The sequence below is a fragment of the Bubalus bubalis genome, chromosome 17 (genome assembly GCF_019923935.1).
Source record: "Bubalus bubalis isolate 160015118507 breed Murrah chromosome 17, NDDB_SH_1, whole genome shotgun sequence".
NCBI lineage: Eukaryota > Metazoa > Chordata > Mammalia > Artiodactyla > Bovidae > Bubalus > Bubalus bubalis.
The window spans coordinates 20,651,137-20,667,791 of record NC_059173.1 but is presented as its reverse complement, the minus strand read 5'-3'; the positions used below and the strand labels follow the sequence as shown (position 1 = coordinate 20,667,791).

The following is a 16,655-nucleotide window of genomic DNA, read 5'->3' as shown; positions in this document are numbered from 1 at the left end:
ATGTCATTCTTTAAATAACAATTGTGACTTATAACAGAAATAATTAAGGAATGCTGCACTTGTGATCCATACAAAACATCAACATTTTGGGTTGTACATAATTTAAAGAAATGTCCCAAACACTTCTCGAAATACTGTAGTAGCCAATAAATACACAGAGGAATGCCTTAGGTGGCCATGGGCATGCAGTTTAGAAAATAAAGAAAAAAAAAATCACACTAGAACTGCTTCATTTCTTCAAAATCACTGAGTAGGAAAAGCAACATTGAACTTCCATACTGATTTTACATAACTTCTGTACTGTACCTTGACTTAACCAGAGTCTGCTCTTAAAAGCCAACAATAAACCCTAACATTAAAAGCCTATTTAAAAGAAAATATATAAAGAATTGTGTATAATTAAATCAGTATACATAAATATTGAAGATCATGCAAAGCAAAAAGTTACTAAAAAGTTTAAAAATGTTGTTCCTTCATGATTAATTACTGCGTGCTGAAGAATAGTAAGGGAATTCTCTATAAGTTAAAATAAAAGTTGTTCCTTCATGATTAATTACTGCGTGTTGAAGAATAGTAATGTAGTTCCCTGGTGATCAAGTTTAGCACTCCACACTGTCACTGTTGAAGCCCAGGTTCAATCCCTCATCAGGGAATGAGGATCTCAGAGGTGGCGGAGCACAGCCTCCCACCTCCCCCACCAAAAAAAAAAAAAGAGGGAGGGAGGGAGGAATTAGGAGTTTGAGATTAGGAGATACAAATGATTATATACATAAAACAGATAAACAGTGGGGACCTACTGTGTATCACAGGGATCTGTATTCAGTGTCTTGTGATAGACCATAGAGGGAAGGAATACGAGGGGGGAGTATATACACGTGTGTATAACTGGGTCACTGTGCTATATATCTGAAACTAACACAACACTGTAAATCAACTATACATCAATCAAATAAATTATTTCATTTAAAAAAAGACCAGTAGCTAAAGAGAAAGACTGTTTTAGCTTTACAACTCCGACTATATATAACACGTAATGAAAAAAAAAGTAAGCTGTTAGCAGGAAAAGAATACAGTGTCACAAGAGAAAAAGAGAAAGGTCAGAGTCACGAACTAAAATTGGAAACAATTACTTACAATCATCATTATAGCACAGGAGTGTTGAACTAAAATGTGTTTGTAAGATCAGTGATTGATATGCACTCTCACCTGGGTTTCCAGACCATTCCTGTTCATTACCACTGTTATAGCTTAAAAATTTCACTGTAAATCTCTGTGTCATGATTCCTAGAAATAAAATAAAAATATAATGTCACCAATTTACTAAGAAATTATCCACCATAGTGTTGTTTTCTTTACCTTATAATTGCATTTCAACATGCAAAAAAAAAAAAAAAACCCACTGTTTTTTGATTAAATCATAAACACAAATAAGAAAAACAGGTCTGAATTAGTTTATCTGTTATAATTATGAGAATTGTGAAGAAAGAAAAAAAACGCTTTAAATTAAAAGCATTCTCGCTGCCCTTCACAAAGTTACCTTTCTGCTGGGCATTAATTTCTGCCCTAATAAATCTGACGTTTATTTCACTGATTGTATTATTATTCCACCTGAAAATATAATGTTCTTCCACGTTCACGTTCCTGGGGGCTGGTCCAGTACTTAAAAGTGTTTCTGGAAATAAGAGAGTACTTTCATAAATTAAAGACCTAAAAATAAAAATATTAAAGACCTTCCTTTAAGGGTTCAAGCCTATTAATGGCAGTTCCCTCTGCCTGGGTGGCCGTCTCCCACCCCCATCCCTGCCCTGCAGACCCAATTCCTTTACACAGCAGGGTCATCACCTCCTCAAGAAGCTGTCCTCAGATCTCCAAATCAGCATTAGCTACCTCCTCTTTCCACACCATCCCAATAAACTGAGTGAGCTCCATCCCTTCCCTTTTTTAAAAATATTTACTTTTTATTTATTCATTTATTTGGCTGCTTTGGGTCTTAGTTGTGGCATGGGAAGCCTTAGGTGCACCATGTGGGACATAGTCCCCTGACCAAGGATCAAATCTGGGCCCCCTGCATTGGGAGCATGGAGTCTTAACCACTGGACCACCAGGAAAGTCCCTGTCCCTTTCCTCTATTTCAGCCTCCCTGGTACCCAGCTCATGGCCTAGTGCAAAGCACAGGCTTGGAAGAGTATCTGTTAAATGCAAGATTACAGAAAGAGTACATCTGGTAAAGATTACATCTGTTAAAGCAAAGATTACAGAATGTCAGCTCTTTAAGAGCAGGGGCCTGGTGTCTAGTTCACTACTATATTGTATGTACTAATAGCTGATGGAAGGAAAGAGTAAGTTCCAAGAATTATAACACATTGAAAAGAAACACAAGTAGTATCCTTCATGGAAAAACAAAAGTCCTGGTAATATTGGCCAAATTCTATGTACTTCAGTTGGCTGCATTACAATCACAGAGTTTAATGACTGGAAAAAGAAAAGCAAGCAAGAAGTGAAAATGCTGGGTCCTAAAGAACCTTTAACTCTCTGAAAAACACTTAAGAAAAAGCCCACACACCCAGAGAACAAGGAGGGACCCTGGAACCCACATAATCCAGGACTGAGAAGGATTGGGTTCAAGGTCACAGATGTTACTCCACAGTAAGTCAAGATGGAACAAGGAACAAGCAAAATACTAGTGGGTATTTCTCTAACAACTACAAATCTCCTAAAATTCTTAATGAAAATGTGTTCTACTCTGGGACTACGGTAAGTCTCTTGCATACGAACGAGTTCCATTCCAAAAGCGTGTTCATAAGTCCAACACAGTTAGCCTAGGTACCCAACTGACGCAATTGGCTCTATAGTACTGTACTGTGATAGGTTAATAATAGTTTTCACACAAATAATACATTAAAAACAAACACAAACAATGAAGAAAACATTTCTAATCCTTCAGTACAGGACCTTGAAAAGTACAGTACGAGAACTGGCATACAGGGGCTGGCATCGAGTGTAGAGGCGAGGAGGGAGAGGAGCTGGGAGATGGTAGAGCTATAGGATCGTCAGCAATAGGAGACGAAGGACAAGATGAAATTTCACTCAGGCCTGATGGTGGTGGAACACGTGTTTGCATCTTGCAAAGTTCGAAACTTGAAGGTTTGTATATAGGGACTTACTGTATATATTCCTTGTGAGAAATTATATATATTCCTATAGAAATGGTATAAAAGTCTAACATTAAAATACCTGTATTGGTGATGAATCTGTCTAAGTCAGTTGCTTCCTCATAGATTACTTTCGGTGTAACTATGCCTGAAAAAACATACATAAATGAACTTCCACAGGAGTACATGAACCTCACGTGTTCACATTTACCTACGAAAATGAAAGTTTGCCAAACAAATACAGTGCCTATGCCTGCCCTGTACGCCAACTACTCAGCTCCCCTCCACTCCCCAAATGCCATCAAACAACCCGCTATTCTTGGCATCTAATTGGCATCTAAGGTCCATGCTCAAATGGACATAACTTACCTCCCATAGCACCATTCTTTATCTTTGCACTGGTAATCCCATCTCGTTCTAGGTACTCCTCCAGGCTAGTAATGCACTGAACATCAAAATTCTGCAGGAAAGCCACAGGAGCGTTGTGCAGGCACTGCCCAGCCAGGGACACCTGAGGGCAAGGGGGGAATGCCGACAGATTTATGACTTCCTTTCTGGTCATAGAAAAAAGAGATCAGTGTCTTGGAAAAGCATCCTTTCTGCAGCCTGCTTCTACTGCTGGGTTAGCTCCAACAAAGGCTAGGGCATTCACTAGTTAACTGACTTGAGCAGAGTGTCTACTTGACTTGCTAATCAAACCCCGGAAGCCACTGGCTGCAGGGTCACAGTAAGTACAGTTTTTAAGAAAATTCCCTGCTCTGCATCATTTACTCTGCAGAAACATGATTACACTCAGCTGCAGTTTCTTTTCTGTTGTTGTCTTTTGTTTTTTCACTTTTTGGCCATTCCAGGCAGCATACAGGATCTTGGTTCCCCCGGCCAGGGAGGGAACCCGTGTCCCCTGCAGTGGAAGCACAGAGTCTTAACCACTGGACTGCCTGGGAGGGTCCCTCAACTTCATTTTCTCTCCCTCATTACAAATGCATTTTTGTTAAAGCCATAAGAACGGATTCATATGGATAGTAAAGAGAAACAGTTTAGCCTCCCATGTCATCTTCCCATAAATACTTTTTCCTCATAATTTTGAACTTAATACAGGTAAGATTTCACATAAAACTCAAGTCTTAAAATATTTTTCAAAATTCTATTAAATATTTAATTAGCACAACACCATAAGCCAAATATACTTCAATAAAAAATAAATAAAATTTTAAAAGTATTTATGGCTTGCTAGAAATTGGCTGTTAAACTAATACAAGTGAGAAACAATAGTTACTTCCATGGAAACTTCTAGACGGTCTTTTGGTTTTATTTAGTAAGTTCACTCTGAGATTTAGCAAAGACAGATTGATTTAAGAGTGACTATCAAAAGACAAAAACACAATGCAGAGACCTTAAATGGCTGAGTGCCTGAAAAGTCCATAGGAGAAAAATACGTAATTCAGGAAGAGATTTTTTTTTTAGAATAACATGACTTAAATTAGTAAGAGGAAGGGGAAAGTGACAAAAAGCCTCTGGCATATTAAAACTGAAAGGATTACCTGCGGAAGAGTAAAATACGCCTTATCTACTGTCATAACGGGGTCTCCTTGTTTGTAACCAAAGTCTGAAAAGTCTTTTAGATCGGTATGCAAATACATGTCAAAGGAAACTTGATGTCCAGAGGAACTGCAAATTGATGAGAGAAACCACCATTAACATGATAAAAGCAATTGTTTTCAATTTTTTCTCTGCTTTTTTAATTATCAAAATAATATTTGTACTAAATGCCACTGACCTGTGCTTTTTAAAGTAGTTAATGGTTAATTTATGTTCCATGAGTTTTACTTCAATGCTAATAATAAAGTTGCTTTAAAATGTCAACAAGACAGAAATGTAAAAGACAAAAAGTTAAAGTCCCCCACGAGCCCATCACTCTTTCCCCCAACCCAGAGAATCGCTATTAACCATTTGTGGTATCAATTTCTTTTCAATGAGGCCTCCAAAATCACTGTGGATGGTGACCATAGCCATGAAATTAAAAGACGCTTGCTCCTTGGAAGGAAAGATATGACAAACCTAGAGACATGACTTTGCCAACAAAGGTCCCTATAGTCAAAGCTATGGTATTTTCAGTAGTCATGTACGGATGTGAGAGCTGGTCCATAAAGAAGGCTAAGCACAGAAGAACTGATGCTTTAGAACTGTGGTTCTAGAAAAGACTCTTGAGAGTCCCTTGGACTGCAAGGAGATCAATCCAGTCAATCCTAAAGGAAACCAGCCCTAAATATTCATTGGAAGGGCTGCTGCTGAAGCTGAAGCTCCAGTACTTTGGCCACCTGAGGCAAAGAGCCAACTCACTGGAAAAGACCCTGATGCTGGGAAAGATTGAGGGCAGAAGGAGAAAGGAGAGACAGATGATGAGATGGCTGGATGACATCATCAACTCAATGGACATGAGTTTGAGCAAACTCTGGGAGATAATAAAGGATAGGGAAGCCTGGCATGTTACAGTTCATGGGGTTGCAAAGAGTTGGACATGACTTAGCGACTGAACAACAACCAGCTCTTTCAAATACTTAACACAAAATAAACTTACTATGTGAAACCTAGAACTGAATCTAGAATGGAGGGACTGAAGCATGGAGCCTCTGGAGAGGTCCCGAGGAGGACATGGCCACATTCCAGGGCCATCTGGGTGCACACCCCTCTCCCGGGCAGCCCTTCAGACACTTACATGGTACCATGGTAGAAGTACCCAAGGAAGGGTGAGTTGGCGAGCTGCACACACAGGAATGGAAACCAGTCGGGGACTTCATGTGCCATCTGCATGGAGCAGAGCTGATCAAAGGGAGGATTAACATCTCCTCCAAAAACACCAGGGAAACAGGACTCCCTGAACAGTGCTGTTAAATCTGATGAGCATTCCTGGAAAGAAGATGTAGAGGAGCACAGAGAAGATTAAATCCTCCCTCTGCCCACTGTCAGGATCTCCTGGCCAGCATGATGCACTTGCTGCTGGAGACCAGCAGGGTGTGGTAGAGAAGGCAGGAAACAAACAGCTGGCCTCCAGGCTGAGAGTGTTTGCGCTCACAGCAAGTCATCTCCCTACCAGGCTCCAAGTCAGGAACTTCGGACCTTCACGGAATTTACATCTTAACTGGGGACCTAAGATATGCCTACAAATAAGATGAGAAAAAGAAAAGGTAATATGAAATAGACCGCAGGTGGAGAATTTTCAACTGGTATCACCACTCACGCTAGTATTCTTGCCTGGGAAATCCCATGGACAGAGGAGCCTGGCAGGCTACAGTCCATGGGGTCGCAAAGAGTCAGACACAACTTAGCAACTCAACAGCAGCAGCATTCAAATTCCTAGTCCAGAGAAATCTAAGGACAATTCCAGAAGAATCCTTGAATCATTCTTGTTATATCACGACCCGATTGGTATCATCAAGAAGTCACTTTATTTGGATGGACTTAGAGTGTTATGCAGAGTCAAGTCAGTCAGAAAGAGAAAAATAAATATCATATATTAACGCACATATGTAGAATCTAGAGAAAAGACCCAGATGAACCTATTTGCAAAGAAGAACTAGAGACACAGAGGTAGAGAACACAGGTACACCAATGGGGAAAAGGGGAGGCGGGATGAATTGGGAAATGGAAAACTAACGAGAACCTAGGTACAGCACAGGGAACTCTACTCAATACTCTGGTGACCTAAATGGGAAGGAAATCCAAAAAGGAGGGGATATATGTATATGCTATGCTATGCTGTGCTAAGTCGCTTCAGTCGTGTCCGACTCTGTGCAACCCCATAGATGGCAGCCCACCAGGCTCCGCCATCCCTGGGATTCTCCAGGCAAGAATAGTGGAGTGGGTTGCCATTTCCTTCTCCAATGCATGAAAGAGAAAAGTGAACATAATGCTATGCTATGCTAAGTTGCTTCAGTCGTGTCTGACTCTTAGCGACCCCATGGACTGCAGCCTACCAGGCTCCTCTGTCCATGGATTTTCCAGGCAAGAGTACTGGAGTGGGGTGCCATTGCCTTCTCAGATACATAGAGCCAATTCACTTTGTTGTACAGTAGAAACTAACACAACATTGTAAAGCAACTATAATCCAATTAAAATTAATTTAAAAAATAAAAATTAAAAATATGTATTTGATCTGCGATTAGACAATGGATTCTTAGAAATGACAGCAAAAGCATAAGCAACTACAATGACCAAAAACTGGAATAAAGGGAGGGAGAATTAGATGAAAGAGGTCAAAAGGTACAAATTTCCTCTTGTAAGTACACACTAAGGATGTAATCTACAAGAGCAATATAATTAACACTGCTGTAGACTATATATGCAAGCTGCTAAGAGAGCAAATTCTAAGGGTTCTCATCACAAGTAAAGTTTTCTATTTTTGTCCTTTTTTTAAAAAACATTTTATTTTATATTGGAGTATAGCAAATTAACAATGCTGTGATAGTTTTAGGTGGACAGCCAAGGGGCTCAGCCACACATAAATATGTATCTGTCCTCCCCCAAATCCCCCTCCCATCCAGGCTGTCACATCACATTGAGCAGGGTTCCCTGTGCTGTGCAGTAGGTCCTTGTTGGTTATCCTTTTTAGATATAGCAGTGTGTATAGGCCACATTCCTCAAAATGGTAAATGAACTGGAAAACCATAGAGTTCAAGTAGTTCAAGGTCAAGAGAGAAAAAAATACATTTTGTTTTCAGGAAACTAAATCCTCTCCAAATTGATTTAAAAATATTTTTAAGTTCTAGAAATCTATCTTAAACCATGCGTTGTGTAAACTAACATGAATGAAAGTTCCTCACCTACAACATAGGCATATATACACAGATCTAAATGGGTCTGTACTGGATTCTAGAATGCATGTGAATGTGTACAGTCACTCAGTCATGCCTGACTCTTTGCAACCCCATGGACTGTAGGCTGCCAGGCTCCTCTGTCTATGGGATTTTCCCGGCAAGAATACTGGAGTTGGCTGCCACTTCCTCCTCCATCTATTTCTTTAATTTCGTGTCTATATGAGATGATGAATGTTCACCAAACTTATTGCGATACCACTTCATAATGTATGGAAGTCAAATAACCATACTTTAAACCTTAAACTTGTACAGTGACTATGTCAATTATATCACAATAAAACTGCCAACAAAGGTCCATCTAGTCAAAGCTATGGTTTTTCCAATAGTCATGTATGGATGTGAGAGTTGGACTATAAAGAAAGCTGAGCACCGAAGAATTGATGCTTTTGAACTGTGGTGTTGGAGAACATTTGAGAGTCCCTTAGACTGCAAGGAGATCCAACAAGTCCATCCTAAAGGAAATCAGCCCTGAATAGTCATTGGAAGGACCGATGATGAAGCTGAAACTCTAATACTTTGGCCACCTGATGCGAAGAACTGACTCATTTGAAAAGACCCTGATGCTGGGAAAGACTGAAGGCAGGAGAAGGGAACAACAGAGGATGAGATGGTTGGGTGGTATCACCGACTCAATGGACATGAGTTTGAATAAACTCCAGAAGTTGGCGATGGACAGGGAAGCCTGGCATGCTGCAGTCCATGGGGTCGCAAAGAGTCAGACACAACTGGGCAACTGAACTGAATTGAAAACTGGAAGAAAAAAATTGATAAACTGGACTTTATTGAATTAAAACTTTTGGGCTTCAAAGAACACCAACAGGAAAATGGACTTCCTAAACAAGTAGGAGAAGTTTTTGGCATATCATATATCTGATAAGGGACTAGAATCCAGAGTGCATAGTGAACTTTAAAAACAAAAAGACAATTTAATTTAACAACAAAATTAAACAACAAAAAGACAACCTAATTAAAAACTGGCCAAAGGGTCTCAACAGACATTTCTTCAAAGAAGACATATAAACATTCAATAAAGCCTTTGAAAAGATGTTCAACATCATTTGCCACTAGAGAAATATGGATCAAAATCATGAAATGCCACTTTACACCTTCAAGGAAGGCTGTAATCAAGATTATTATAGCCTTTTGGTGACATCATGGAAAATTACAACCCTTATACAGTGCTGATGGGAATGTGAAATGATGTAGCTACTTTGAAAAAACAGTTCCTCAAGGGAATTCCCTGGCAGTCCAGGGGTTAGGACTCATTTCCATTGCCAAGGACAATTCCCAATCAGGAAACTAAGATCCTACAAGCTATGTGGCTCAGCCAAAAAGAAGAGAAACAGTTCCCTAAAAGGTTAAACATGCAGTTACCATGTGGCAAAGCAATTCCACTCCTAGGTAACATAACCAAAAGAAATGGAAACACACGTCCAAACAAAAACTTGTATACAGGTTTATATTCTTGTTTCATAGAAGCATTCTTCATAGTAGCCAAAAAGTGAACACAATCTAAATGTCCACACTTGATAAATGGTTAAGCGCTCTGTGATATATCCACATAACAGAAGATGATTCGGCCATAAAAAGGAATGGAACACTAACCCACGCCACAGAGCAGGTGACCCTTGAAAGCATGATGCTAGGCAAAAGACACCAGACACAGGGCTTCCTTGGTGGTCCAGTGGCTGACGCCAGGCTCCCAGTGCAGAGGGCCCAGGCCAATCCCTGGTCAGGGAACTAGACCCCACATGAGGCAACCAAGACCTGGCACAGGGGAATAAATATTAAAAAAAAGAAGAAGCGAGACACAAATCCTACAGACTGAAGGATTCCATTTACATGCAATGTCCAAAAGAGGCAAATCCATAGACACAGAGAGTAGATTAATAGTGACCTGGGAAAACAAACTAGTGAAAATAACAGAAAAGAAGCAGAGTCACAGATACAGAAAACAAACCAGTGGTCACCAGTTGGGAGGGGGATGGGCCAGGGGGCAACATAGGTGTAGGGGATGAAGAGGTACCAACTACTACGTATAAAATAAATAAGCTACAAGGGTGTATTATTGTACAGCACAAGGAATACAGCCAATATTTTATAATAATAAATATAAAAGGAGTATAATGTTTAAAAATTGTAACTATGTTATACACCTGAAATTTACATAATTTGCAAATCAACTACACCCAGATAAATAAATATACTTAATTTCTAGTGAAAACAAACAAACATAAAACAGTCTGGGGATGATGGGCATGAATGAGAGTGACTGCAAATGGACACATGGCTTCTTTTCGGGGGTGCTGGAAACATCCTCAAATTAGATTACTGCAATGGTTGAATTTACTAAAAAAAAAAAAAAAAATCACTTAAAAAATCACTTATTTTTTTCTCTCCTTTTTATATTTTCTTAAAGGCTTCCAAGTAAGACATTAAAATCATCCTCTCAGTATCATCACAATCAGGACTTTATCCAAACAGATACATTTTTTTTGTCCATAATTGCTGCTTAGTCACTTGGTCACGTCCAACTCTGCAGCTCCATGAACTGTAGCCCACCAAGCTCCCCTGTCCATGGAATTTTCCAGGCAAGAATACTGGAGTGGGTTGCCATTTCCAATGCCAGGGGATCTTCCCGATCCAGGGACTGAACCAGTGTCCCTTGTATCTCCTGCACTGGCAGGTGGATTCTTTACCACTACCGTCACCTGGAAAGTTCTTTGTCCACAAACTAGGCTGAAAAGGCTAGATAAGAAAATACTCAATTGGAAAACATGACATACAATCTCAGCTTTTGAAAGACCACGCACTACAAAGCTGTTGATGGGGAACTGCTGGTGCCCTCCGCATGCTATCAGGTACCACAGTTTTTGCACCCAATAATCAGAAAGACCATACCTGGTCACAGCAGCAGCGAATGTCACAGGCCCCCGCTGTCAAATTGCAAGGGCAAGGACCAAGGGGCTGATACACCTGGTTAGGAACGACAGTCACATTTTCTGAAAAGTACAAACAACAGAGAAGTTCAGCTGTGAAACACTGATGAGACATGGCCACATTTTCACTCAGAGAAAGCTGAGTTGTATTACAAATCACCATTACCAGTATTCCACATGAAGGTATCCCTGAGATGGGCTATATCTACTGAGGCCTGTATCTACTCCTCCAACAAAAACCCAAATAGAAGAGAATGTCCTAGTTATACAAACTGAAGAAGTCACAGTTGATCTTGAAGATGATCAAGTCACTAAGATTTGCAAGTTAAGCCAAATGCAATGCACTGATTTTTCAATACACTGCACAACTCCTTTCATAACACAGACTGATTGTAAGCATTTACTCCTCCAAATTCATTACCTCTTTCAACAGATAAACCTGAAGCCATGACCTAAATGTCCATTGACAGATGATGTGGTACATATAGACAATGAAATATTACTCAAGACATAAAAAGAACAAAATGGGGTCATTTGCAGTAATGCGGGAGGACCAAGAGTCTGTCATACAGAGTGAAGTAAGTCATAAAGAGAGAAACAAATATTGTATATGAACACATGTATGTAGAATCTAGAAAAATGATACAGATGAACCTATTTTCAGGGCAGAAATAGAGACGAAGATGAAGGGAACAAATGTGTGGACATGGAGGGTTGGGGAACTGGGAGACTGGGAGTGGGTATGTGCACTGCCATGTGTAAAACTGGTAGCTAGTGGGAACCTGCTACAAAGCACAGGGAGCTCCGCTCGGCGCTCTGTGGCGACTAGATGAGTGGGAAGGGAGATCCAAGAGAAGGGGGTTGTATCTCTACACAGAGCTAATTCACTTTGCTGTACAACCTTGTAAAGGAACTATACCACAACTAAAAAAAAACAAATCTGAAGCCACGGTGACACTGCAGTTTATCTGGAAGCCATATGACCACAAGATCTCATTTAACTGAGCTACACACTCAACCTCAAGTCCCATCACACTGTGAATGCAAATTTTCACATCCTGATTCTGGTTCAAGTGTGGGGGAAATTAGTAATTTTCACACTGATTGGAAAAGGAATATGTTATATTACATTTTAGCCTCCTAATTCAGAATCCAGAGACTAATAGTTGGAAAGCTATGTCCGTGACTATTTCTGTAAACTCTATGTATCAGTCAACTTCAATGAGAAGATAACTGAAGCTTCTAGAGAACAACTATTATATATTCTACGCTATAATATAGTAGAACCCTAGTATGTCAGTGGTATCAAGAACAAGAAAGTCCGAATAAGAGACCATGTCACAAGGGTAAGGGTTTGATTCTCAGTATAATCAAATCTGTGAGACATAAGCAAGGCACTTTAGAATAGGGTTTTACCATGTGATATATAGATAGGTATTTGTGAATCTATCTATATGCCTCCCACATTGTTGGCTAGCTTCCTTGTTACCAAGCATACCGCTTACCTCCTGGCTGTCCTTCCATCCTTTTTCTTGTTCTGATCTCTGTCTGACTGGGTGCAAAATTTTTCATACCTTCATGGGGTCAGAGTGGACATCTCATAATTACCAATATATACAGACTCTTAATTTTCCTAAGTTTGGCTATTGGTACAAGGACATTCTGAAATATTACCTAACTATACTTAAGCATATTTTTTAAAAGAAAAAAAAAGTTGCTGCTCTGAGTGGTATAGCAACTATTAAGCCCTCCTGTCAGGTTTCTTTTTTGGCCATACTGTGTGGCTGATGGGATCTTAATTCCCCAACCAGGGATCGAACCCATGCCCCTTGAGTTCAAAGTGAGGAGCCCTAAATCACTGGACCAGCAGGGAATTCCCTGGAAACTTTTAAAATAAGAAAATTAAACAAAAGAAAAATAAGTTTAGGAAAGCAAGACAGACTCACGAGCGAAGCACACACACTGCATGGCACACACTTACATTCAAACATCTGCAGTAAACATTTTGATAGTCGGAGACTTTACTTGCCTGATGCATTTTGGCCCAGAGAGGAGTTGGCATAAATTTCCACATGAATGAGCAGATGTGCTAAACAGGATGTATTATGAAAGGCTGAAACAAGAAGAGCTTGGACAATACACGGGGCCTCCAGGAAGGGATCTGTCCCATTAGAGGAACATGACTGCAGATCCCTCTTCAACCTCACGGTCACTTCCAACGAATTCTGAAAGGAAAATATCACTGTACTTTATATGGTGACTCAAAACAGCATCTATAAGAACACATAAGATTAAGTAAGCTCAATCTGCCTCCATTCATTTTACAAAAGGCAAACTGGACCCAAGGATGACATCATTCTGCTCAATTTTACCCTGTAAACCTACTGCAGTACACAAGCCCTGATTCCTAATCCTCAGCTGAACATACAAGCAAGCAACTTGTGCCTGCTTGTTGTTTGGTCACCAAGTCGTGTCCAACTTGTGACTCCATGGACTGTAGCCTGGCAGGATTCTCTGTCCATGGGATTCTCCAGGCAAGAATACTGGAGTGGGTTGCCATTTCCTTCTCTAGGGGATCTTCCCGACCCCGGGACTGAGCCCAGGTCTCCTGCATTGGCAGGTGGATTCTTTACCACTGAGCCACCTGGAAAGCCCTTTTTCTGTTTAGAGAAAGCTGAACACAGGTCTGATAAAGGTATTTGTCTGGCACTTTTATTATCCTACTGGCAGATTAAATACACATAAATAAAAGTCCATGGAAACAGGCTCTGGTACCTGGGGTGCAAGCAAAGTCTGTTTCGTCTTTTATGTTCAGAGTTGATGTTTTGCAGATACTAGACACTCAGTGAAATATCTATTTAGTGGAAAACATTTCATCTCTCCAGGCTTGAGTGTCCTTACACATAAGCCCAGAGTTGGGTGAGACCAGCAATTCATGAAGCTCTTTTGAGTCACAGATTCATTTGATAATCTGACAGAAGCTGGCAAGCCTCTCATCAGAAAAAAATGCACACATACAAAACTTTATACACAATTTTAGAGAGTTCACAGCTTTTTTTTTTTTTTTGGCTGTGCCATGCAGCTTGTGAGATCTTAGTTCCCCAACCTGGGAATGAACCTGGGCCCTCGGCAGTGACAGCATGTTGTTCTAACCATGGGACCACCAGGGAATTCCCTCACAAGCTTCTTGAAACTCGTCCAAGATGAGTGCCTACAGGATCAGATAGCCCACAGTTTCATGGCGGTTCCAAGCACTAAGTTCTATCTTGTCTGATTAAAAGAACATCGCAGGGGAAGTTCCCTGGCGGTTCAGTGGTTAGGACTCGGCGCTTTCACTGCCTTGGTCCAAGTTCAATCAATCCCTGATCAGGGAACTAAGACCCGATAAGCTGCTGGGCACAGTCAAAAAGAGAGAGAGAGAGAAAAACAACACTGCAGGAGCACCAGATGCAGGGCTCCGCAGATGCTACTGAGAAGGTTTCCACCTCTGGCCTTACCACAGTGGGGGTGACAGTCAAACTCCAGTCTCCTGTCTCATTGTTCAGCTCGCCACAGGTGGGAACTGGCAATAAACCTACAGGAGAGATTGGAACACAAGAGAGTATTGCCCAGCCACCAAAGTACTGCACTCTTGAGTCAGGTTTCCTAGGACAGAACACCTTTCCAAGCCTAGGATTGGACTCTTTACAAGCTGTGTGACTTTCGACTAGTGACAACCTCTTTGAACTTCAGTGTCTTCATTTGTTAAACAGAATTAAAAGACATTACTGTTCTTATTAGGAAAATGAGGTGATGTATTTAAGTACATGGGATAGCTCAGTGAATGCTAACTTGTAATTTCAAGCTTTCTTTTACTCACCCTGTCTGTTGGTCCTCTGGTCCACAGCAGCAGCCCCCATCCCGACTTTGCAGGGGACAGCGCCAAGGGACTCAGAGGATGCCACCTGGCCAGGCTTCTTGGGCGGCCTGAAGCTGGCCCAACCTCTTCCCTCCCCAAAGGAAAGGTCAGACTCTTTACCCATCTCGTCCCGCAGCTGGGTCAGGGACACGGTCACATCCTCGGTGCCTCCGACCAGGGACGCGCTGACCACAGGGCCGGACATGCGGATGACAGAAGGAATGAAAACTAGGCAGGAAGAAAGGGACAGGGAGGAGTTAATAGTTGCAGAACCCCTGCCTACCCTGGGTGGTGGCTTTCTTGGGCGGTGTCTTCCGCAGCTCTGGCGGCAGTCCCAGATTTGGCCTCAAGACTCGTCCTCTCCCTCATCCCCGTCCTGTAGGCCCCTGCCCCATCTTACATACCCACATCTCCCCTCAGCGGCCTCAAGACGCCCTGCAGAAGGAGAAGTCCCAAAAGCAAAGGGACCGGCGGCGACAAACGCATGCCTGGGGGCTCGCCGGGCCTGCACAACAGGGCTGCACCGGCCTTAGAAGACTGGAAGCGCGGGGACTCGGAAGCTATGCCCGGGCGGCCTTGCCGCCACCATCTTGTCAAGCCAACGCCTGGAGCTATGGCAACCACCAATCGGCCGCCTGTCTGACGAAAGACGAGCCGTGATTGGACCAACACCAGAGAGAGCCCGCCCTCAAACCCATCCGCAGCAGCCTAGCCCTGCCACAGGCCTTAGGTCCTTCTAGTTGCATCACTCCATGAAAAGACTCACGAAAAAGTAGGAGTCCGCGTTTAGTTGAAAACCCCGAGTTTCTCCAACATGGAGTTAATTCAGTCATTCTGGAGTTAATGCAAATGCGAGGCCGCAGGCACTGGGTTCTAAACAAGCAACTTAATAAACTTGATTTTTATGAGAATTTGGGAGGAGGGACAAAAAGGGGGTGATGTTGCAGTGCTGTAATTGTTCTGTTGTATTGTTTTTATTATTCTCCGTTTTTCAGAGGTTTTGTTTGTTTCTACCACGCAGAGGGAGACAGTGAAGGATAGAAGCCTGGCGTGCTGCAGTCCGCGGGGTTGCAGAGTGGGACAGGAGTTCGCGACTGAACCACCACCGCATAGAGCTCTCAGATCTCTGAAAGGAGGTCTTCTCAAACTACACACACGAAGTTTTAGCACCATTAGAACAGATGCAAAATTACCAAAATGCTGCCTGGGGAAAAAAATTCATTTTTCTTATCTCAGTAGCCTCAAAGGATCGCAAGCGTTATCATAGCTCGGTGACTTACAGGTGCAGGGCCTGAGGTTGGACTGCGTGGTTTGAATTTCACCTTCCTTCTATGTTAAGTGATCTTGGGAAAATCACTTAACCTCTCTAAACTTAGGCTTCCTCCGCTTTATTTTCACGCCCTCATCTTTAAAGGAGGTAACAGTCTCTCCCAAACAGGGTTGTGTGAGAAGTGAGGCAACACACCTAATGAGCTTAGCCTAATGCCTGATGTACAGTAAGTAAGTACTCAGTAACTGTTCACTCATTTTGTTAGCTATCAGATGAGCGGTAAACCAATTGACGGGCAGAATCCATGTACGGTGTGTAAAAAATCTTCTATTAAAAACTTCATACCAATCTATAATTGTATTTGTAACAATATTTTTGTGTATAGTTTTAGCAAGATTGAAATTAAAGTTCTTCAGGGTTGAATAAAAAATTGACATGTGAACAAATCCAGTTAAAAAGTACACAGTTGAAGATGAATGAGCATGAAATAAACAACCAGTAAGAAGAAATAACTCAGGGAAA

General features: G+C 41.5%; 1 protein-coding gene across 7 annotated transcripts in view; it reads right to left on the bottom strand.

Annotated features, from left to right (window-relative positions):
- The window catches only part of TCTN2 (tectonic family member 2), a 28,733-nt gene extending 13,171 nt beyond the window's left edge, over positions 1 to 15,562 (bottom strand). For 2 of the 7 annotated variants that reach the window (XM_025267779.2, XR_003104267.2), the window contains exons 1-12: positions 15,268 to 15,484; positions 14,984 to 15,091; positions 14,463 to 14,539; positions 12,995 to 13,190; positions 12,471 to 12,539; positions 10,928 to 11,028; positions 5,869 to 6,059; positions 4,694 to 4,820; positions 3,522 to 3,663; positions 3,235 to 3,300; positions 1,538 to 1,672; positions 1,207 to 1,284 (exon numbers count right to left, since the gene is read on the bottom strand). In XM_025267779.2, coding sequence (XP_025123564.2) covers positions 1,207 to 1,284; positions 1,538 to 1,672; positions 3,235 to 3,300; positions 3,522 to 3,663; positions 4,694 to 4,820; positions 5,869 to 6,059; positions 10,928 to 11,028; positions 12,471 to 12,539; positions 12,995 to 13,190; positions 14,463 to 14,539; positions 14,984 to 15,091; positions 15,268 to 15,349 — 1,372 coding nt within the window. In that variant the 5' untranslated portion in view covers positions 15,350 to 15,484. Of the gene's footprint in view, positions 1 to 1,206; positions 1,285 to 1,537; positions 1,673 to 3,234; positions 3,301 to 3,521; positions 3,664 to 4,693; positions 4,821 to 5,868; positions 6,060 to 10,927; positions 11,029 to 12,470; positions 12,540 to 12,994; positions 13,191 to 14,462; positions 14,540 to 14,983; positions 15,092 to 15,267 lie in introns of all 7 variants that reach the window. The other 5 variants (XM_044930278.2, XM_044930279.2, XM_025267780.3 and 2 more) reach the window with 4 other exon arrangements.
- Positions 15,563 to 16,655: the final 1,093 nt, after the last annotated feature.